Genomic DNA, 24,502 nt, shown 5'->3' with positions numbered 1-24,502 from the left:
ACCATTACCTATTTCAGTAGCAGGTAATATTTTTATTGCCTTATTCATAGAGAGTTCTTTTAATATGACAGCTCTAACAGATATAGAACTGTCTAGACTCTTGAATAATAAATGCTGAAATCATTTTTATAGATATTGCATATGTATGGTTGGTTCCACTATATATAGATAATATATAGATAACTGGATAATTAATTAAATAGTAAAATTAAAATTTAATTATTTTTAATAGCACAAAATATTTTAAAAGTGTATTACTGACCTGAATATAAACATTCAGAATAAGAATTTTACATTAAATGGATACTTTCAAAATAATACATAATTTAATAAGGGAGATAAAAGTGATAACATATAAATTTGCCATGTGCCAATCCAAAATCATTTCCCTAATTCAATTTGATTATATAAAGTCACAGAAAATAATTTTTTTAAATATAAAACAAAAAAAAGAAAAAATAATAACAAAAAATAACGTCACATATTTACATTTTATGATATATAAACTTAACTATACTCCAAAAGCTATCCAACATTCTCTCCATTTTATAAATACCTCTTAACTAATAATTGATTGAATTGCACTTTTTGTTCAAGTTCTTTTATATTTTCAATTACCACAATGTATTAGTTGACTTGTTTGCATTACATGTAAATGCCAACTATAAAATATGAATGATACACTTAAAATTACTGGAGTTGCAACACCTGACCAAATATCTGAACACTAGAATAATGTTAATTAAATAAATGGCCTACTCCCATATGACTGCAACTGAGAATTGTCCATTAACAGCAATTTATCTACAGTTGTGATAATTTATCCACATCTAGTGCATTGTGTTCTAAACTTTAAAATTACTAAGTCATGATGAAGGATGAGAAGGGCTTGTCCAAACTGTCTGAAGACATTTAATACCTTAAATTTACCAATTTTTAACTGCAAGAGAATATTCTAAATCTTTACTGTTTTATAAATCTTAAAACACTAAAATAGGGGGGAAAATGTATTTTAACCCTACAATTTTATGTATTACAGAATGGTCCCCACAGAAGATCAATTAAAGGTTCAGTCTCTACTCATATTGGTTTCAATTACAGAGTAACTTTGATGATATTAAGTAGTCTAAATATTAGATTTAAAGTATATAGAAGACTTTGAGCCATCTCTAGTGATTTTAGCTACTTTATTTTCAAGCAAACACTGAATACACTACTTACAAATGGTGGATGCTCTTCTTGACAGTCTCAAAATAGAAATTCTGCAAGGACATCATCATAACATAAGCAATACTGTCAACATCATGGCAGAAATTCACTTAAAATTATATCTGTGAACTCCTCCCTGATGAAGCCTTGTTTTCATATTCTTTCTTATGTTCTTCCCAAAGCCTAACTTCATGAGGCCCTGAGATGTAGCATGCATTCAAACATTAGCTGACTGGATAAAAGACCACACAGTTCAGTTCAGTCACTCAGTCGTGTCTGACTCTTTATGACCCCATGGACAGCAGGACGTCAGGCTTCTCTGTCCATCACCAACTCCCGGAGCTCACTCAAACTCATGTCCATCGAGTCAGTGATGCCATCCAACCATCTCATCCTCTATTGTCCCCTTCTCCTCCTGCTTTCAATCTTTCCCAGCATCAGGGTCTTTTCTAATGAGCCAGTTCTTCACATCAGGCGGCCAAAGTACTGGAGTTTCAGCTTCACCTTCAGTCCTTCCAATGAATATTCAAGACTGATTTTCTTTAGGATTGACTGATTTCATCTCTTTGCAGTCCAAGGGACACTCAAGAGTCTTCTCCAACACCACAGTTCAAAAGCATCAATTCTTTGGTGCTCAGCCTTCTTTATGGTCCAGCCCTCACATCCATACATGAATACTGGAAAATCCATAGCTTTGACCATTGTCGGTAAAGTAATTCCTCTCCTTTTTAATATGCTATCTAGGCTTTTCATAGCTTTTCTTCCAAGGAGCAAGTGTCTTTTAATTTCATGGCTGTGTCACCATCTGTAGTGATTTTGGAGCCCAAGAAAATAAAGTCTGTCAGTGTTTCCATTGTTTCCCCCTGTATTTGCCATGAACTGATGGGACCAGATGCCATGATCTCAGTTTTCTGAATGTTGAGTTTTAAGCCAACTTTTTCACTCTCCTCTTTCAGCTTCATCAAGAGGCTCTTTAGTCCCTCTTAACTTTCTGCCATAAGGGTGGTGTCATATGTATAGCTGAGGTTATTGATATTTCTCCCTGCAATCTTGATTCCAGGTTGTGCTTCATCCAGCATGGCATTTCGCATGGAAGACCCCTTGGAGAAGGAAAAGGCAACCTACTCCAGTATTCTTGCCTGGGAAATCCCATGGACAGAGGAGGCTGGTAGGCTACAGTCCATGGGGTCGCAAAGAGTCAGACATGACTGAACATAAGCATTAGAGGATAAGATTTACAAAAGGATCCACTGATGTGTATATTACATAAGCATTCCATATATACACTTCTGTATAATGACAGACTCACCAATATTCCCTCTTTAACACTACCCCTTCACGCATCAGTAATATGCCTCATTCATTTTTACATGCCAATCTACCATATCCTATTAAGACTGAACTTAAAATTCTTAAAATGAAGAGCTCTACTTTCCTCTCCTCTAATTCTCCCCCATCATTTGTAGAATGTACCTCTAGATGAGGAAGATATCCATTGTGATGCAGATTCCACCAGAAGCGGACCTTGAGATAAGGAGGGAAGTGTAAGTAGTTTACTTGGGAAATGATCGAGAAAACACCAGTCAGGGAGAGAGGGAAGAAAGCTAATAAAGCTCACAACATAAAGCCAGTTACCCCCCATGCCAATTAGAGTGGGGGCCCATAGGACACAGTACAAAGAACATAAGCCAGAATGGTCCCAACCAAGGAACTAGGAGGCTACAGTATTTATCTAACAAATTTGTATTTACTCAGTGGTACTTCTGGCTTGCTCTCCAAGAGGGCCGGGTGTGCACATAAGGCCAAGAGGAAACAAACAAAAAATGTCAGGCAGAGGGTGTTCCTAGAAAATATCCAGAGAATATGGGCAGAGCGCTAAATGCATCTGTTGGCAGAACTGTCTACTTATTCCCGGATTGAAGAGTGCTTCCTCCTTTTCTCTGTAGGAATTGAGCCCACAAAGATAACTGAGAACAACATTGCTATCATACTTAATTGCAAAGAGAAATTTGTGACCATACTAAAGGCAAAGAGATGACTTCACTTGCAAACTTTGACTCGTGGATTAAGAAGGGAACGCAATGAAGAGCACCTCACCTATGCTAGAGTACATAAAATTATTCTTACAAATTGAAATTTAATTAGGTAGAGGGAAATTAGGAGCTTCTTAAGTAATTTGAGTCACAAAGGACTGAACCCAAGTGTCATCTTTACACTTTTAAGGTATAACACCATAACAAGTATTTCATTTCCCAGAAACTGAGTTTCCTAGTCCTTAAAATAATTATCTGTAATTCAAGGACAATCAGAGAATTGACTAAAATAATAAATATCATAAGTTAACATATACATATGTCTTTACATGTATGTTACACACACACATACACATATAACATATAGGATAGTCAACATATAGCACTAGCTAAGTACTTAGTGTAAACTATTAGTTTTACAGAAATATCTTACAGAAACAAAATTACTGAAATTTGTAACAGCTGAATGACTTGCCTAAGGTCACTCAGGTAGTGAATACATAAGCACAGCATTGAAATCTGGGTTCTCCCTATTAATCAAAGGATCTTGTCTTCAAAGATGGACAACAAACATAACCAAAACTAAACAGTGAGTTTTCATGGAGGCACAAAATCACCTTTAAGTGTGAATGAACAATGTTTAAAATGTTAATACTGTAACTGAACAGGACCCTATGGGGAGTTCCCAAGACAGATTTCCCCCCACCGTGTCCTCTGCCTGGCCCTTGTCTGTAGAAAACTTTAGCCTCCGAGGCTGAGTTCCAAAGAATAAATTTAACTGGAGAAGTGGGGAAATGGCAGAAAGAAAGGAAAACAGTCAAGCAAAACAGAATAAGAATATGTGAGAAATTAAACAAAGTTGAGGACCTCAACAGCCATCAAAACATTCTGAGCCCTGATCTTTAGTCTGTTCTGCAGACACTAAGACCCCCACTAGGTGGAAGAAGTTAACTTCCTGCTGTCCACAACCTGGTAGACCCCAAGCTGGTTGAGAACCAGAAAGTTGAATGTGTAGACTCCTGATTACCTCATCACCAACCAATCAAAAGACTGTCCAGGAGCTGCACATACTGCACAACTGCCCCTCCCCCACATTCTGTCTTTAAAAACATCTCCCTGAAAGCTATTGGGAAGTTTAGGCATTTCCAGGATCAGCTACCTGGCCTCCTTGCTTGGTGCCCTGAAATAAAGAGCGTCAAAATAAAAATAAAGGGTGCTAGCCACTTGCCAGGGCTTCCCTGGTGGCTCAGATGGTAAAGAGTCTGCCTTCAGTGCGGGAGACTCCGGTTCCATCCCTAGGTCAGGAAGTTTCCCCTGGAAAAGGAAATGGCAACCCACTCCAGTATTCTTGGCTGGAAAATCCCATGGATAGAGGAGCCTGGTGGGCTACAATCCACGGGGTTGCAAAGAGTTGGACACGACTGAATGACTTCAATTTTTCTTTTGTCTTCACCACAAAGCATTGTCAGTAGATCGGCTTTACTGCACAGGCAAGTGGACCCAAGTTTAGTTTGGTAACAATACTTTATTATATACGGCCGAATTTTAGAGTTAAACTTGGGCTAGTATAAACTTACATTATAAAAGGGATTTTAAAAGTGCAAAATATTTTTTAACATGGCAATGACTCATTTAGGATGCATTCAACTATTCGAAATTCTTAATTACCTAAATATCTTCAACACCCCGAGAAAAGTGAGGGCAACCCCATGAGCAATCATTATCTTGGATATGATGTTTAAAAAAGAAACAAGGCTACCACCACCAGTCCGAAATACGTCCTCTATGTACTCTGCCCAACTCACATTTTGCAATGAGGATTTCTATTTAATTAATACATGATGATCTTGACATCCTGAAGTAACAAATATAGATCCAATCACTATGAACACCAAGCTGCACTTGATGAGCCACTGAGCTAAGTTAAAATAGTGTATCTAAATGTCAATTAGCACTGAAATTTGTTTAAATACTCTTTTCTTCATCTTTAGTCAACCAGAACACCTTACTTTCCAAGCATACTGGTATGAATTCTTTAATTTTTATCAATAGAGACATTTTTGCCTAAAGATATTGAACTGAAATATCATCTACAAAACATCCATATCCCTTTACATTGCTAATATGAGACCAAAGAAGAAGGCCACCATTGATGCCCCAGATAAAATCCCCTGTGTGTAGTGTGGGTTTGTATCCGGATCTGAGATGGGAGGAAGGTATTTCCCAGTGGTTGAACAAGGAGATTCTGAATGGGGCCAATAAATGATTTTTTATGTAATTAGAACAGCAATACCAAACTGAAGTTTAACGAAACATTTCAATTGAGTTGAAAGTCTAGTTAGTATACACGTATTGTTCTAAAACAAGGAAATGTGGCAGGTGATACCTAAATGACTATTTCAGAAAATATCAAATTCAATGAAACATAAAATGTGCTTTTTAAAAAATAATAATAAGACATAACAAGAGTAATTCCAAAAGTTTAACGAGGCAAAGCAGTGATGCTACAGATAAAACACGAGCAATATTTTGCTAATAACACTCTAGTTTTGAAATTATGCTTTAATTTTGTGACATATATACTATTTAGGTTAAATACATTATTTATGAGAAGGTTGGATCATGCTATACGAACACATTATGAATAATAATCATGGTTACCCGTTCAAAGTGAGGTTTTTCCATTGCAAACGCTGTTATTTTCACTAACTACCTGTTACATATTGAAACCAACTGTCTACCTGCGTCTCCAAATGTTTTAAATGCATAAAATTCCCAGTGGCGGGTGGACACCTAATCAGGACAAGACCGACGCGGAGTAAGTAAACAGGTGCAGGGGATTTGGGTGCTTTTTCAGTCAACTCGGATGCATTTTCAAATTTGATTAACAACATCCAAGGGAAAAATATGAAAACTGATCGGCAGTGATGCTGCGTGCCATTTGGACGTACTATACCTCTCACACCAGCCTCATCCACACCCTGGGAAAGCACAGATAGACAAAAGAATAAGCACCAAATAAATGCAATAAATACATTGCAGGGGTCCGAAAGTGAAAAGAAGGAGTTCCTTGCCTACAACAATTGCCCTATAGTCAAAATGGAGAGACACGTCAGAGTCCCTCTCCCTCCCTCCCCCAGCTCTGGCTCCCTTTCCTCGTCTCCCTCCTCTTAGCCTTTCAGCCTCCCCATCCCTCCCTTTTCCAGCTGTATCTCCGGAGCCACGCTGCAGCACACCACTCACCTGTCGTCGTTCTGCCATCCTTGGTCCCCGAGCAGCAAATCCCGAAACCTGTACCTGGGAGGCAGAGGGGGCACTTCGCTCTCCAGATCAACCATCCTTCCTCAAAGAGTGGGAAACGTGAGACAACGAATGGAGGAGGCGAGGAGGGCGAGCGAAAGAAAATATTGCGGAATGGGGGGAGCGAGGACTTCGTTAAAGGTGGCGGCGGGAGGGGGGAACGCAGCAGGGGAAGGGGCCTGGGAGCCGGAGGGGGGTCTGCGCCCAGCCGGAAGCTGAGGCCGAAAGGGGCCGGCTCCTCTCCTCCGGAGGGTGTGATGGGGATGATGCAAACCCAGCCCAGGAGCAAAAGTCTGGCTCTGACAAGGACCGACGATGCCAAAGAACCGCCCCCAGGCTGGGCGCCGCCTCTGGTCGACAGGACTCGGGGGAGGCGGGAATGCAAAAGTTACTTCGCCCGAAAAAAAGAGAAAAGACGCGCGGTGCCTAGAAAGAGAGGAGAGGGGTGGGCGTGCGCGCAGCGCGAGGGTGAAAGCCCGTCCCGCCCGGCGGCAGGCGCGACCCTCCTCGGAGGGTAGCCCAGCCTGCAGCAAGTCCCCGCAGGCGGACGCCCCGCACGGCCGCGCAGGCGCCGGGGGGCCTGGGGCTGGGGGTCCCGGCGCCGCGCAAGGGCTCTCCCCGTGGGCGGGGCCGCCGCGGAGGCCCCGCCAATGAGACGCCCCTCGTTAGCATAATGGTGACGGAGGTGCCGGGGGACGACCAATGGGGGCGAGCCTAATTAGTGGGTTCCCGGGCTGAGACCCCCCCCAACCTCCGGAGGAGGGGGACCCGCGCGCGTCTGGTGTCCCCAGGTCACCCGGCTCCTCGTCTTTGGCCGCCTTCAGCCAGGTAGGCGGCGTGGAAATGGCACGTTCCTGGAGAGGGAATCCCCGCTCCCAGCCTCAGGAAAGTCCTAGTCTTTTTTTTTTTTTCTCACAGACTGAAAGCCAGGGAGGTGTTTCCCTGATCCTAGAAAGGAATGAATAAGGGCCACTTTAGGCCGCTGCAGAGAAGTGTTTAGATGCTGGTAGGGAGGGCTCATTAGAATGCGTCGCGGATGACATTTTAGGGCAAGAGTGTGGTGCTGTGGGCTTCCATGTGGCCTTCGGCTTGCTCAGTGCGCCGCTGTTAGTGGTCCACGCGGGCGGAGGAAAGGTGAACCCGAGGGTCCACAGCCTGCTTTTCAGAATGGACCGCAGCTTATGGGAACACCCCTATGTTGCTCTTCTACCAAACACCGATTCCATCAGGGTGTGTGCATTCAGACACCAACTACTTCTCTGAGAGACACGGGCCTGAGGGTACAGAGAAGATTGTGTCCCTGCCAGCGGCCTCAGGGATCTCATCGTTTGCTTGGAGGATCAAGCTTATAAATGAAGTGATACAACATGAGACACAGTCATACAGAGTTTTGGAAATACCTATGAGATAACACACTTTTTCATGCACAGAAGGGTCAAGACAGAAAATGAACCAAGTCTTCTATGTCACTTTGCAACTTATTCAAAGAAAGGGAAGAAAGCAGTGGAGCGAGCAGAGAGAATCCTGAGTGCATGCAAAATGATAGTTAGAAATGGTTGGTTCATTCAGGAGTCAGTGATTAATTTGGTATGATTAAGTTCTCAGTGAGGTCATGGAGTGGAGGGTTAAATACAGAAAGTTAGAAATTCAAGAAATCAAAATGTAGAAGAAGAGAAAATCAAGTGAGCACCTACCTGAATCTTAAGAATCAGTGGAAATAAATGTCCCTATCTTCCAGATCCTACCCATTCTTCCAGACCCACCTCAAATGACATCTCCTCTATTAGATTTCCTGATGCTTCCAGTTGGCTAAGATGCCTTCTTCCTTTGAACACTTCATACCCTCTGTGAGTGTTTTGCTTGGAGTGCTTATTATTTTCTGGCCGGCTGTATGATTAACTGTGCATTTCTCTACATCTTATCCCCCTTCCCTGGCTTATCTTTCTAGCACAATGCCCTCAAAATGAGTAACATCTCAACACGTACTGTTGAGACGCATTAAAAGCTCTTAAACCTAGGAAGTTAATCTTTTTTTTTTCCATGTTGGCTTTAGCTCCAAAGTTATATGTTTATGGTTTGTTTTTGTTTAGTGTGTGTGTGTGTGTGTGTTTTGTCACCACTTTGCCAGATGAGAAAGGTCAATCGGCACATTGTTAGTTTAGGTGGGATGGGCCGGGGTTGAGGAGAGAATATCTGTTTTACATTTTGGACCTTATCATCTGCTATTAAGATAGCTCTGTGAAGTTTGCTTTTTTTTTTTTTTTTTTACTGTTCCAGGCTAATATTTATATTTTTATTTATATTATTATAGCCTGCTTTTATATACAGGGAAGATCTCTGAAGTATTTATGTATCAGTAACCAATTCAGAAGCAAGGCACTAAAATGAAGAAAAAAATAGCTGTTTGGTGTTAGATTCCTGTGATGTTACAGATTAGAGAGTAAAGCAGCAGCATTTGATTTAAAAGAAAGCTGTGCACCCTCACCCTTATGACAGTTTGAATTATTTGGCTTCCAAGTACCCAGGAAACATTTTAAGAGGGAACAAGTACCTCAGGCAGAAAGAAAAAGAAGGAATAACTAAAAACTAGCTCCGCTAGTAGTGTCATAGCCCAGCTGTCAAGGATACAAAGGGTACAAAGGACCCTACTGTGTCAAAGCAAGTGGAAACCAATATGTGCCTTACAATTGTCACCAGTGAAGAATCTTATCTTTCTGAATTTTTAGAAAATTAAGAGAATGATGCAATATAACAAACACTATCCTGATAGTCTTAAAATATAGCAATATTTGGGCACTGAAACTTAATTTTTTCCAGTTTTCTAAAGGCAGACTTTTCATTTTTTGTCATTAATTTTTACTTTTAGCTCTCCCAGCTATCTTTCTATACTTTTTACTCCTTTTTTCATGCCGAGTCATGCCATTTCCTACTGTTAAAATATACTTTCCTCTTTCACTCTTTTTATCTTGGTTTCCTTTTTTCAATGTGCTCTTTTAATCTCCTATTTCATAGACTCTTTCTGTGTGTGTGTGTGTATGTGTGTGTGTGTGTGTGAAAGCTTTCATTTTACCATTACATTAGAGTTGATTTTTAGAAACAATTTTAACTTGGTTCTGTACAATTTTGCAACTTCCTTGCTGATAATCTTAGGTGATCAAATCAAAATCTAGTGTAGATGAGAGCAATAGACTAATTTGGTCTCATAATACTGAGAGAACACACACCAAAACTCTTCTGAATTACAATAGTGGTGGAGTAGACCATGCCTAGACTGATAATTAGAGAGAAGATTCATTCCCTATTCTTTTCAGAAACAGATTTCAGAATATCTTCTAATTTCTTCCATTTTCAATACAGAAAAGGTATTTTTCTTAAATCTTTGATTTCCAGTACACTAATTATATTAATATTTAAATATAAAAATAAATGAGAGTAGAGTGAAGAATGAAGTGAAGAGTGAGTAAAGAGTGAAGATGATGAGTGAAGAAGGATTTTGCTTACAAAAAGCAATTTCTTGGTAATTATCTTGTGAATAATAAGCATAGTTGGAAGTATAGAATATGTTGGGGTTTTTTACCCAAAAATATGTGCACATTACATGTGTTATTTTTATGAGAACATTTTTAAAACTGTCAGTGATTATGTCTACCTAGGCCTATAAAAGTTATTTGAAAATAAATTTTGCATAGAAAAAAGTAACTTTATATATGTTAGCCTTCCTACTTCATAGATCCTTCATCTGTGTAGGCAAAAAGAAGGTGGGATAATCCACATCTATTCAGCATCATTAAGTTACATAGCAGCATTTCAATGTATAAGAGAAAGGTGTGTTCAGTTAATTTTTTTAACAAAGATTCATGAAGTCATCACTATGAATTAAACTTCTCATAGTCTAATGGGGAAGGAGAAGGCCATCCAATAGGTACAGTAGAATATGGCAACACTAGTAATTATCACTGGCAGCTGTGTTGCTGAGGAGCACAGAGGGACATCTCATTCTGCTTTGGGAAAATCAGGAAGGGTTTTTGGAGGAGATGAGATTTACACTAAAGAATTTTAAAAGCAAATGAGAGCATCAGCAAGTACACAGGTACAGATAATGGATATAAGAAAGCGATGGCAGATTCCAGCAAATGTAAAAGCTTCATGTAGTTTGAGCTCAGGGTGTATATTTAGGTCGGGAGGGGACAGAGAGAAAGGAGAAAAATTGGCAGGAAGATTAGCAGCCAGGAGCTGCCTTCATTTATTATTTGGAGGGGCTTGGCATGCCTTGCGATAAGTGTGGGTTTTAACTTCTAGACAATGCTGAACCTTTTGAGGATTTTTAAGGAAGTATGTGACAAAACCCAGTTCATGTTTGGAAAGACTACCATGGTTAGCAGTGAAGATAATTGATTGGTGGGGAAGACAGAAAGGGATGAAGGGAGATCATTGATGAGCCATACAGTAGATCAGGAGAGATATGCTGATTGTCTGAAATAATTACAGTGCAGATGGAAACTAGAAGACAGTTTTGTAAAAAATTAAGAAGATGGTCTTGGCAGGACCAGATAGTTGAGAGATTGTGAAAGTTAATAGGGGAGTGAAGAATCAATGATAGTTTCTGGGCTTCCAGGATGAGTAAGTAGGTGAAGAGTATTATTCTTGGGTGAGACGGGAATACAGAAATAGGTCTGAGTGAGAAAATGAGTTCACTCTGAGCCATCTGCAAAAGGGAGAAGTCAAGAAGTTTTGAATCTATGGGTCTGAATACCAGGAACAGATTTTTATCCAGAGATGTAAAATCAAGAAACATCCTCTAAAGAGATAAATGCACCTGGCTGAAGGTACCAGGAGATGACAGCAGGGCAGACCCTGAGCCCGTAATGGTACCTGCAGGAGCGGATGGGCTGCAGAGGTGGGAGGCAGACAGAAGGGAATTCAGACACAGGTGTCTATTTTCTTGATTGATTTTATTCTGTGACCCTTAATTCAAGCTAAAATAGATTCTATCTACAGGAAGAAAACTGTAACAAAACCTGTCCTATATTCTGAGCATGTCCAGCCACATGAACAGCATCATTTTTATTTCAGCAACACTGAAAAGAGGAACCAGTGGAGAGAAAATGAAAAGGCAGAATATCACCACTGACTCACCAATTCCACCTGAAAAGCACAGGTATGTCGTTTAGAGGAAGGCCATTTGGAGATTTATGAAGATATTCCAGTAATTAACATGATTTGCCCAACACTTCCAGTAGCTTTTGTTGTAAAATTAAAATCTCTTCGAGAAGCAGAATGTGTATTTGCACCTTATGATGGAAGCTTGTCATAAATTACATTAATGTAATATAAGGCTATAGCGTTTTATTATTATTTTAATAGCAGTGTCCTCTGTGAGTTTCCTCTATGCTTCTGTCCCTTTTCTCAAAGCTTTCCGTAAACACACATCTTATACAGCATCATTCAATGACAGCCCATATCATCTCCCTTTACCTGCTTCTAAAGTCTCTTCCTTTGAATTTTTGGAGGAAGAAAACAGAGTCAAATTAGGGAATTAGTATCAAATGTGTTTAAATACCTCTGAAGCATGTTCTCCTACAATAATCCAGGAATCACACCCACATGAGGCTTCTACCTACGAAACATATACATTTCTGCAGGGAAAGATTATCTCCAGTAGGTTTGGAAAACTCCTGCTGTCATCCTGGGTTAGGGTCAGGGTTAGGGTTAGGGTCAGGGTCAGGGTCAGGGTTAGGGTTATGTGTAGTGTCCCAAATCCAGTTCACAGAGAGATCAGAGAAGCCCCCGTCTCTGTCTTCCCTTTGCCCTAAGCTTGTCGTCTCCAAACCTTCCAAAACAATAATGGTGACTATGATTTTGTCCTTTTCACAATGCTTGTTAATTAGTGGGTGGTCAATAACCTTCTATGAGTGAACGAGAAGCTGCCTAAGGGAATGGATTAAGTCATATTCTTGTCATTCTTCAAGCATAGAAACATAACAATGCTAAGAAACTAATAGCTGCAATGTAACTCTTATGTGTCAGACATTATATAGGTGATTCACAACAATTATGAAAACCAAAGAACTTTGTCCAGTTTTCAATGATGGGAAAACTTAGTCTCAGATGGTATCACCCAGGTAGAAGGTCCTAAGCCAAGACTCCAAACCTTGATTTTCTGACTCCAAAGTGCATGTTCTCCCCAAAATAGCTGAGAAAGAAGATTTACGATAAATAACTGTTAGGTATCTGTGTTTGTCAGTTGGTAATCTAAATGAAAATAAATTATAAAGTTGCCCAGTCCAAGTCCTGCTGAGCCACTATGCTGCAGCCTGTTTTTTTCTTTTTCACTTGTTTATTTTCCCTGAACCCTGTTTCCCCCCACCTTCTCACCACAGCTGCATCATAACTTCATCATCACTTTGTCAGAGAAGACTTTTATAATCACATTATGCAAAGATGCTCTCTGTGTTTGTACTTTCCTGGGCTCCAATCCCTCGACAATTGATATGAGCTCTGTAAGGGCTTCCCTTACAGCTCAGTTGGTAAAGAATATTCCTGCAATGCAGGAGACCCCGGTTCAATTCCTAAGTCGGGAAGATCCATTAGAGAAGGGATAGACTACCCACTCCAGTATTCTTGGGCTTCCCTTGTGGCTCAGCTGGTAAAGAATCTGCTTGCAATGTGGGAGACATGGGTTTGATCCCTGGGTTTGGAAGATCCTCTGGAGAAGGGAATGGCTATCACTCCAGTATAGTGGCCTAGAGAATTCCAAGGACTGTATAGTCCATGGGGTTGCAGAGAGTCAGACACGGCTGAGCGACTTTCACTTTCACTGTAAGGGTAAGACCTTGTGGATCTTGTCAGCATGCAGAACAGTGCCTGGTATATAGTATGGACCCCAAAACAAAGTCTGCTGAATGATAGAAAGCAAGAAAGGAAAGTAAGATTAAGTAGAGGAAGAGAAAATGAGTCAATAATCTTGAAATGTTTTAATTCTAGCATGGGAAAATTGTGAGATATATATATATATATGGCAGTCCGTATATGGTTTTTCCAGTACTCATGTACAGATGTGAGAGTTGGACCACAAAGAAGGCTGTGTGCAGAAGAATTGATGCCCTCTAATTGCAGTGCTGGAGAAGATTCTTGAGAGGAGTCCCTTGGACTGCAAAGAGTTCAAACCAGTCAATCCTAAAGGAATCAACCCTGAATACTCATTGGAAAGATGGAAGTTGAAGTTCCGACACTTTGGCCACCCAATGCAAAGAGATGAGTCATTGGAAAAGACCCTGATGCTGGGAAAGATTGAAGGCAGGAGGAGAAGGGGACGGCAGAGGAAGAGATGGTTGGATGCCATCACCGACTCAATGGTCATGAATCTGAGCAAACTCCTGGAGATAGTGGAGGACAGAGGAGCCTGGCGTGCTATAATCCATGGGGTCACAAAGGGTCAGACACACGTTAGCCACTGAATAACAAGAACAACCGTGTGCACGCATGTGCATGTGTCACACTTACCTAAGTAAGGCATGCCAATTTAAAACGTGTTTTATCAGAGCCTTATATAAAGTATAATAGGTCTTCTCTCATGAGGGTGTGACCTGAGAGGTAGAGTAATGCTTGCAAGAAAGAAAAACAATATGGGTTATGGTCTTGGCAATTAAAATGCTTTTGCTTGTATTAAAATATTGTCAATTGTTATTGATTTCATCTAGTTATAAATTTAAGTTACAAAAAGGAAAACTTCTGCTGATTTTTGTATTATGTCTACTATATATTAACAGCTTATATAGTTACTGTCTGTCCTTTCCAGTGTTAAAAATGACCCCAGGCTCATTTGTTTAAAATTTATAATAATTTGACAATATCTTACATTAAGTGAATATATATTCTTCCCATTTTGAAAATGATTAGATAGAGGAAATTGAAAGCTAAAATAAATCACTCAAGTAGCCACTATAAATGTTATGAAAGTCCAATTTTCCTGAATGTTATGCAGTGTCCATAGGCTGCAAACTAACAGTAATAGTTTTCATTGCCAAAAGCACAATGGTGTAAACACCGCACATAATTGAAAAAAAAAATTTAAAGAAATTAGAAAATTCTAACAGTTTTTTTCACAAATAATAGTGTGAGATTCATTGAGGTTACTGTTATTCATGAATTCATAAGACTCTGGACACATATATTTTATTTAGCTATAAAGTTATGTTGCAAATATTAATTATACAAGTTTCATATACCAAATTTTTATTTTTATTTATTTTTGAATAGCTCTCTACGTTAAGGTCTTAAATGTTATCTCTGCATCCATTGTCATGTTGATTTGTACCATTTGACTGTGAAAATAAAATGTGTGTTTACTGTACATTTTTCTATTTATATAAAACTAAGAACACTCTTTGACATAAATCACAGCAAGATCCTCTATGATCCGCCTCCTAGAGTAATGGAAACAAAAACACAAATAAATAAATGGGACCTGATTAAACATCAAAGCATTTGCATAGTGCAGGAAACTATAAACAAGGTGAAAAGACAACCGTCAGAATGGGAGAAGATAATAGCAAACAGGGCAAATGAGACAAAGGGTTAATCTCCAAAATACACAAACAGCTCATACAGTTCAATATGAGAAAAACAAACAACCCAATCAAAAAGTGGGCAGATGACCTAAACAGACAATTCTCCAAAGAAGATATCAGTTCAGTTCAGTTCAGTTGCTCAGTAGTGTCTGACTTTTTGCGACCCCCATGGACTGCAGCAGGCCAAGCTTCCTTGTCCATCACCAACTCCCAGAACTGGCTCAAACTCATGTCCATTGAGTCAGTGATGCCATCCAACCATCTCATCCTCTGTCATCCCCTTCTCCTGCCTTCAATCTTTCCCAACATCAGGGTCTTTTTCAAGGAGTCAGTTCTTTGCATCAGGTGGCCAAAGTATTGAGAGTTCAACTTCAGCATCAGTCCTTCCAATGAACATTCAGGACTAATTTCCTTTAGTATCTCACTGCTGTCCAAGGGACACTTCTCCAACACCACAGTTCAAAAGCATCAATTCTTTGGTGATCAGCTTTCTTTATAGTTCAACTCTCACATCCATACGTGACTACTGGAAAAACCATAGCTTTGACTAGACAGACCTTTGTTGGCAAAGTAATGTCTCTGCTTTTTAATATGCTGTCTAGTTTGGTCATAGCTTTTGCTCCAAGGAGCAAAAGTCTTAAAAATTTCATGGCTGCAGTCACCATCTGCAGTGATTTTTGAGCCTCCCCCCACAAAAAAATAGTCTCTGTTTCCATTGTTTCCCCATCTATTTGCCATGAAGTGATGGGACTGGATGCCATATCTTCATTATCTGAATGTTGAGTTTTAAGCCAACATTTTCACTCTCCTCTTTCACTTTCTTTAAGAGGCTTTTTAGTTCTTTGCTTTCTGCCATAAGGGTGGTGTCATCTGCATATCTGAGGTTACTGATATTTCTCCAGCAATCTTGATTCCAGCTTGTCCTTCATCCAGCCCAGCATTTCTCATGATGTACTCTGCACAGAAGTTAAATAAGCAGGATGACAATATACAGTCTTGAGTACAGATGGCTAATAAACACATGAAAGGATGCTCAACTTCACTCATTATTAGAGAAATGCAAATTAAAACTACAGGGTATCACCTCACAGTGGTCTGAATGGCCATCATCAAAAAAATCTGCAAGCAATAAATGCTAGAAAGGATGTGGAGAAAAGAGAACCCTCTGGCACTGTCGATGGCAATGCAAATTGATACAGCCACTATGGAGAACAGTATGGAGATTCCTTAAAACCTAGGAATAAAACTACCACATGACCCAACAATCCCACTCCTGGACATATCCACTGAGGAAACCATAATTAAAACAGACACATGTATCCCAACGTTCATTGCAGCACTATTTACAATAGCTAGGACATGGAAGCAACCTAGATTCCCACCAACAAATAGATGGGTAAAGAAGTGGTACATATACACAATGGAATATTACTCAGCAATAAAAAAGAATGCATTTGACTCAGTTCTAATAAGGTGGATGAACCTAGAGCCTATTATACACAGTGAAGTAAGTCAGAAAGAGAAAAACAAATGTCATATATTAATGCATATATATGGAATCTAGAAAGATAGTATTGCTGGAAATATCTGCAGGGTAGCAATGGAAACACAGACATAGAGAAGAGACCTGTGGACACAGGGGAAGGAGAGGGTGGGACAAATTTCTAGAGTAACATGGAAACATATACATTACCATATGTAAAATAGATATTCAGTGGAAATTTGCTGTATGGTGCAGGGAGCTCGAATCTGGTGTTCTGTGATGACCTAGAAGGGAAGGGGTGGGAGGTGGGAGGTGGGAGGTGGGAGGGAAGTTCAAGAGGGAGGGAGCGTATGTATACCTATGACTGATCCATGTTAATATATGACAGAAACCAACATAATATCATAAAGTATTATCCTCCAATTAAAAATAAATAGTTTTTTTTTTAAAGGCTTGTTAGGAAACTCATGAAAATCCAGGGAGAAGGTGATGAGTGTCTAAACTAGGTGTTAGGAGTTGAAAAAAAACAAAGAAAAAGAAGGTTATTCCCTTTGTTATCCCCCTCAGAAAAAATAAGAATGAAACAAAATTGTAAATACTGATACTAATGACACCATGTTGAAAATTTATCCTAGGAATCAAGGAAAAAGAGGGAGCCATTAAGCATGGGTATTAGCAGCAACTGTTCAGACTAAGTTGAGGTTTCTGTATGCAGTCCTCAGAAAAAGAATAAAATTATAGAAAATTAGATATATCTTTGAAGAGGTTTCTATTTAAAAGGTGATATATTATTAGTGATTTCACACTTGGTATCTAAATGAAAAGCTATTATTTGAAAGTAGTGAGTCAGCATGTATCTCATTTTCAATGTAAATGCTACTTTTTTTCACCCCGAGATCACTCCAGCCTGGGGAGGAGGTACAAAATTTGTGTCCTTAGATGTATAGAACAGTCTTTTTGGACTCTGTGGGAGAGGGCGAGGGGGGGATGATTTGGGAGAACAGCATTGAAACATGTATGATATCATATGTGAAACGGATCGCCAGTTCAGATTTGATCCATGAGACAGGTTGCCTGGGGCTGGTGCACTGGGATGACCCAGAGGGATGGGATGGGGAGGGAGGTGGGAGGGGGGTTCAGGATGGGGAATACATGTACACCCATGGGGATTCATATCAATGTATGGCAAAACCACTACAATACTGTAAAGTAATTAGCCTCCAATTAAAATAAATAAATTTATATTTTAAAAAAACAACAAAAGTTGTGCCCTATCTTTTACACACACACATACATAAATAAAATCTTAGTAAATCCTTCCCTTCAATCCCATCATTTAGGTTCCAAATTCCAGAAATGAGCATGTGCTTAGTCTCTCGGTCGTGTCCGACTATTTGCAACCCCGAGGACTGTAATCCACCAGACTCCTCTGTCCATGGGGATTCTCCATGCAAAAATGCTGGAGCAGATTGCCATGCTCTCCTCCAGGAGATCCTCCCAACTCAGGGATTGAACCCAGGTCTGCTGCATTGCAGGCGGATTTTTAATTTTTTTTTTTTTCCACCTGAGCCATCAGGGAAGCCCAGAAGTGAGCACAGTTTGTCATAAAGCCTACCTTTTTTTTTTTTTTTTTTTTTTACTTCCCAGTGTACCTGGTTCCACTGACTGCCAGCCCACCCACCCAACCACCTGAAAAGCAATCTTCTCTGTGACTATGTGTACACGTTCTGAGCCTGAACTTCTTGGATTTACATCCTGACACTGGTGTTTATTAGTTGCTTGACCTTAGGCAACTTAACCACTGTTGCTTCAGTTTCCTCGTCTATGAAATGGATTACAACACTCATTTTTTGTGGATCAAATGCATTAATATCTCTAAATATTTTAGAATGGTGTTCACTGCATACTTTGCCATTGTTATTACATTTGTTTATCAAAATGTAGGCAACCACATTTCTAGAAGTCTTTTCCTTAATATAAACTCATCTTCGCTGTTTAGCAACTAATGAATTTAAGTATGCTTTTCCAATTTCACACAACTGGTTGAACAGCTTTAATTAACAGCTTTTAAGAGATAAACTAAAGTATGTGCCCTCAGAGCACTGAAACAATGTAAAATATGCTAAAACTAAAAAGAAAGAAAAAAAAAAATCTGACTGCTCAGTGAGTCTTCTTAACTCCCAAGGAAATACTGAATATGGATAATCACCAAGTATCTTAAATATTCTCTAGTTAGAAGCCAGATCATGGAGGCATTTAAAATTAAAATAAGTATCTTGAATTATTATCACATACAAAGCAGAAAGAACATGCACTGTATTGAGTTCAGATGCAATAAGCTGTACATGTACTACAGAGCTTCTGAGTAATGCAACTTTTACAATGGGTCCAAACAAACTTTATAGTTGCACAAAATGCAGATGTGGCAGAAAGCAATATGGAAATGTCATAGCCAAATCAATAATTAAGAGGAAAGGTGACCACTTCCTACACAAATATCAATAAAAAATATAATGAAATACTGATTACTGTGAAGAAATGCAATATATGATATTTGAGAATATTAGGATGAACATTGTTGACAAGTCATTCACTCAGATAGATGTAGGAAAGTTGAATAAGAAACAACTTCAATTGGTCCTTTGTACCTTTATTTCCTTTTGTTTTGTCTATAAGCCACACACTCACTTGAATTTAAGCCCTGGGAGAATCCATGTTTCACAGGGTAGTACAGAAAACCTAAATGCCATATGTTAATGACCTGACAGCCTAAGTTGAGTTTTCAACTAATTTCCTGAAACATTAGTCGATTATTCTCCTAGGAGTTAACTACCAAATTATCGAAGACCATGATTTTTCCATAACTTAAGTGCTTTGCTCAAACGTTTCCAAAACAATTTATCCCACATAATTATCCTAGAACATGATTTAAGTGGGACCAAGATTGTAAATATACTTTCAAATAGCTTTGTTTTGAAATTTTCCACCAGTTGTTTCTTCCTTCTAATTTTCCTTCAATGTTTTTTCCGTTTGCTTCCTGATCACAGATGAAAGACTGACTCCAAATTCCTAGGCGATGATCAGTTGCTTAGAAAGAACAACCTAGAAGCTGGGTCCTTTGTGCTAGAGTCATAGGAGAGTTACTGAGTAAAAGTGGATCAAATAGGGAAGAAAATAAATATCTCCAAATCATAATTCAGGAGTAATAAAGAGATCCATGTTAGAGATTCTGCAGGAGCTGAATTGGATTCTGAAAGAAGACCCAAGACAATGTCAAGTCAAAAGTAAAATGAGGATGTTTAAACAGAGGAAATATTCTAGGTGTTAAACCCAGTTAGAGCAAGAGCAGCTATGGGAAGAGGGATATCAAAGAGCATCGAGGTGAATGTGACATATCCAGAATAGCAGACTGTTAATTCTCGTGGAAGGAAATCTGTGGCTCAAATGGTAAAGAGTCTGCCTGAAATGCATGCCACCTGGGTTTGATCCTGGATTGAGAAGACCCCATGGAGAAGGTAATGGAAATGCACTCCAGTATTCCTGCCTGAAGAATTCCATGGACAGAGGACTCTGGCAGGCAACCGTCCATGGGGTTGCAAAGAGTTGGACTTGACTGAGCAATAAACATTTTCACTTTCACTTTCAAGGAACAAAATAAACTTGGGTCTCATTTAGGATGTTATTGATTACTGGTACAAAATACATGATCTACTATGCCATAAAACACTGAAGATGAAATCTATATTGCAAAATTGAGACTTAAATTGAAGAAACTAGGGAAAACCACTAGACCACTCAGGTATGACCTAAATCAAATCCCTTAACAATTATATAGTGGAAGTGACACATGGATTCAAGGCATTAGATCTGATAGAGTGCCTGAAGACAAGGTTCCTGCCTTCTGAAGACAAGGAGGCAGGGATCAAGACCATCCTCAAGAAAAAGAAATGGAAAAAGGCAAAATGGTTGTCTGAGGGGGCCTTACAAATAGCTGAGAAAAGAAGAAGAGCTAAAAGCAAAGAAGAAAAGGAAAGATATATCCAACTGAATGCAGAGTTACAAAGAATAGCAAGGGCAGATAAGAATTTCCTCAGTGATCAATGCAAAGAAATAGAGGAAAACAATAGAATGGGAAAGACTAGAGATATTTTCAGGAAAATTAGAGATACCAAGGGTACAATTCATGCAAAGATAGGCACAATAGAGGACAGTAATAGTATGAACCTAACAGAAGAAGAAGATATTAAGAAGAGGTGGCAAGAATACACAAAAGAACTATGCAAAAAAGATCTGAGTGACCCAGATAGCCACGATGGTATGATCTCTCACATAGAGCCAGACATCCTGGAATGCAAAGTCAAGTGGGCCTTAGGAAACAGCACTACAAACAAAGCTAGTGGAGGTGATGGATTTCCAGTTGAGCTATTTCAAATACGAAAAGATGAGGCAGTTAAAGTGCTGCACTCAATATGCCAGCAAATGTAGAAAACTCAGCAGTGACCACAGGACTGGAAAAAGTCAGTTTTCATTCCAATCCCAAAGAAAGGCAATGCTGAAAATTGCTCAAACTACCGCACAATTGTATGCATCTCACACACTAGCAAAGTAATGTTCACAATTCCCCAAGTCAGGCTTCAACAGTACATGAACTATGAATTTCCAGATGTTCACTGGAATTAGAAAAGGCAGAGGAACCAGAGGTCAAATTGCCAATATCCATTGGATCATAGAAAAAGCAAGAGTTCCAGAAAAACATCTACTTCTGCTTTATTGAATACACCAAAGTTGTTGACTATGTGGATCACAACAAAATGTGGAAAATTCTTCAAGAGATGGGAATACCAGACCACCCTAACTGCCTCCTGAGAAATCTGCATGAAGGTCAAACAACAGTTAGAACCAGACATGGAACAATGACTGCCTCCAAATTGGGAAAGGAGTACATCAAGGCTATATATTGTCACCCTGCTTACTGAACTTATATACATATTACATCATGAGAAATGGATGAAGCACAAGCTGGAATCAAGATTGCTGGGAGAAATATCAGTAACCTCAGATATGCAGATGACACCACCCTTATGGCAGAAAGTGAAGAGGAACTAAAGAGCCTCAGGATGAAATTAAAAACAGTAGAGTGAAAATGCTGGCTTAAAACTCAACATCCAAAAAACTAAGATCTTGGCATCGGGTCCCATCATTTCATGGCAAATAGATGGGGAAAAAATGCAAACTGTGACAGGCTTTATTTTCTTGGGCTCCAAAATCACTGTAGATGATAACTGCAGCCATGAAATTAAAAAGGCGCTTGCTCCTTGGAAGAAAGGCTATGACCAACCTAGACAGTATATTAAAAAGCAGAGACATTACTTTGCCAACAAAGGTCCTTCTAGTCAAAGCTATGGTTTTTCCAGTAGTCATGTATGGATATGAGAGCTGGAGCATAAAGAAGGCTGAGCATCGAAGAACTGATGCTTTTGAACTACGGTTTTGGAGAAGACTCTTGAGAGTCACTTGGACTGCAAGGAGATCCAACCAGTCAATCCTCAAGGAAATCAGTCCTGAATATTCATTGGAAGGACTGATGCTGAAGCTGAAGCTCCAATACTTTTCCCACCTGATTCAAAGAACTTACTCATTGGAATAGTCCACGGGGTTGCAAAGAGTCAGACACGACTGAGCGACTGAACTGAACCATCTTTTTATGGAAAAGTTGAGAGATAGAACATTTTTGCCAGGGGTTGATGCAGAGATCTAAAGATCTCTTTTCTCCACAAAAGACTTAGTTCCTCTGCATTCAGGTGCCCTACCTTCTGCATTCCTCCCTGTGATTTCAAGAGAACTCAAAAGATAGATTATTTCCCTTCCAACAGAAACAAGAGCATCTTTTAAATACATTTTATTTGTTATTATTTATTTATTTCGCTGTGCGAGGTATTAGCTACCACATGTGGGATCTTTTATCTTCATTGTAGCATGTACGATCTTTAGTTGTAGGATGCTCTTTCTTTAGTTGCATCATGGAAAACTTAATTGTGATATATGGGATCTAGGTCCTTGACCAAGGATCGAAACCTGGCACCCTGCATTGGGAGTTCAGAGTTTTAACCACTGTCAGTTCAGTTCAGTCACTCAGTCCTGTCTGTGTAAACCCATGGACTGCAGCATGCCAGGCTTCCCTGTCCATCACCATCTCCTGGAACCTGCTCAAACTCATGTCCATGAAGTCAGTGATGCCTTACAATCATCTCATCCTCTGTCATTCCATTCTCCTCCTGCATTCAATCACAACATCAGGGTCTTTTCAAATGAGTCAGTTCTTCGCATCAGATGGCCAGAGTATTGGAGTTTCACTTTCATCATCAGTCCTTCCAATGAATATTCAGGACTGGTTTCCCTTAGGATGAGCTGATTTGATCTCATCTCTTTTCAGTCCAATGGACTCTCAGGAGTCTTCTTCAACACCACAGTTCAAAAGCATCAATTCTTCAGTGCTCAGATTTCTTTATTGTCCAACTCTAACATGCATACATGACTACTGGAAAAACTGTAGTTTTGAATAGATGGACCTTTGTCAGAAAGGTTTTGTCTCTGCTTTTTAATATGCTGTCTAGGTTGGTCATAGCTTTTCTTCCAAGAAACAAGTGTCTTTTTTAATTTCTTGGCTGCAGTCACCATCTGTAGTGATTTTGGAGCCCCCCCGCCCAAAAGAGTCTCTCACTGTTTCCATCATTTCCCTATCTATTTGCCATTAAGTGATGGAACTGAATGCCATGATCTTTGTTTTTTGAATGTTGAGTTTTAAGCCAAACTTTTCACTCTCCTCTTTAAATTTCATAAAGAGGTTCTTTAGTTCTTCATTTTATGCCATTTTATGGCATTTATACCATTTTATGTGTCCTCTGCATATCTGAGGTTATTGATATCTCTCTCAGCAATCTTGATTCCAGCTTGTGCTCATCCAGCCTGGCATCTCACATGATGTACTCTGCATAGAAGTTAAATAAGCAGGGTGACAATATACAGCCTTGACATACACCTTGCCCAATTTGGAACCAGTCCATTGTTCCATATTTGGTTCTAACTGTTGCTTCTTGACCTGCATACAGATTTCTCAGGAGGCAGGTCAGGTGGTCTGGTATTCCCATCTCTTTCAGAATTTTCCACAATTTGTTGTGATCCACACAGTCAAAGGCTTTGGAATAGTCAATAAAGCAGAAGCAAATATTTTTCTGGAACTCTATTGGTTTTCTTATGATCCATCGGGTCTTAGCAATTTGATCTCTGGCTCCTCTGCATTTTCTAATTCCAGTGAACACCTGGAAATTCACAGCTCATGTACTTGAAGCCTGTCTTGGAGAATTTTGAGTTTTACTTTTCATGTGAGGTGAGTGCAATATTGCAGTTGTTTGAACATTCTTTGGCATTGCCTTTCTTAGGGATTGGAATGAAAACTGACCTTTTCCTGTCCTGTGGCCCTGCTGAGTGTTCCACATTTGCTGGCATATTGCATGCAGCACTTTCATAGCATTGTCTTTTAGGATTTGAAATAGCTCAACTGAAATTCCATCACCTCCACTAGCTTTAGTGATGCTTTCTAAGGCCCACTTGACTTCCCATTCCAGGAGTCTGGCTCTAAGTGAGTGATCATACCATCGTGGATATCTGGGTCACTCAGATATTTTTTGTATAGTTCTTTTGTGTATTCTTGCCACCTCTTCTTAATATCTTCTGCTTCTGTTAGGTTCACACTGTTTCTGTCTGTTATTGTGCCCATCTTTGCATAATCTGTTCTCTTGGTATCTCTAATTTTCTTGAAGAGATCCCTAGTCTTTCCCATGCTTTTATTTTCCTCTATCTCTTTGCGTTGATCACTGAGGAAGGCTTTCTTATCTGTCCTTGCTATT

The 24,502-nt window shown here is 39.5% G+C and overlaps 1 protein-coding gene and 1 long non-coding RNA gene across 6 annotated transcripts in view; one reads left to right on the top strand and one right to left on the bottom strand.

Annotated features, from left to right (window-relative positions):
• KCNT2 (potassium sodium-activated channel subfamily T member 2) overlaps positions 1-7,009 on the bottom strand; it is a 420,730-nt gene extending 413,721 nt beyond the window's left edge. The window contains exon 1 of one of the 4 annotated variants that reach the window (XM_061160003.1): positions 6,486-7,009. In XM_061160003.1, coding sequence (XP_061015986.1) covers positions 6,486-6,580 — 95 coding nt within the window. In that variant the 5' untranslated portion in view covers positions 6,581-7,009. The remainder of the gene's footprint in view (positions 1-6,485) is intronic. The other 3 variants (XM_061160005.1, XM_061160004.1, XM_061160006.1) reach the window with 3 other exon arrangements.
• A 266-nt stretch (positions 7,010-7,275) lies between these two features.
• LOC133068990 (uncharacterized) lies at positions 7,276-14,873 on the top strand. 2 transcript variants are annotated; one of them, XR_009695742.1, is made up of 3 exons: positions 7,276-7,370; positions 11,616-11,700; positions 13,585-14,873. It is a non-coding gene; the product is annotated as an uncharacterized LOC133068990 (long non-coding RNA). The 2 variants fall into 2 exon arrangements; XR_009695743.1 differs by lacking the exon at positions 7,276-7,370 and adding an exon at positions 8,278-8,389.
• Positions 14,874-24,502: the final 9,629 nt, after the last annotated feature.

The sequence above is a fragment of the Dama dama genome, chromosome 14 (assembly GCF_033118175.1).
Source record: "Dama dama isolate Ldn47 chromosome 14, ASM3311817v1, whole genome shotgun sequence".
Classification (NCBI taxonomy): domain Eukaryota; kingdom Metazoa; phylum Chordata; class Mammalia; order Artiodactyla; family Cervidae; genus Dama; species Dama dama.
The sequence above is the reverse complement of the archived record's forward strand: the minus strand, read 5'-3'. Positions and strand labels throughout refer to the sequence as shown.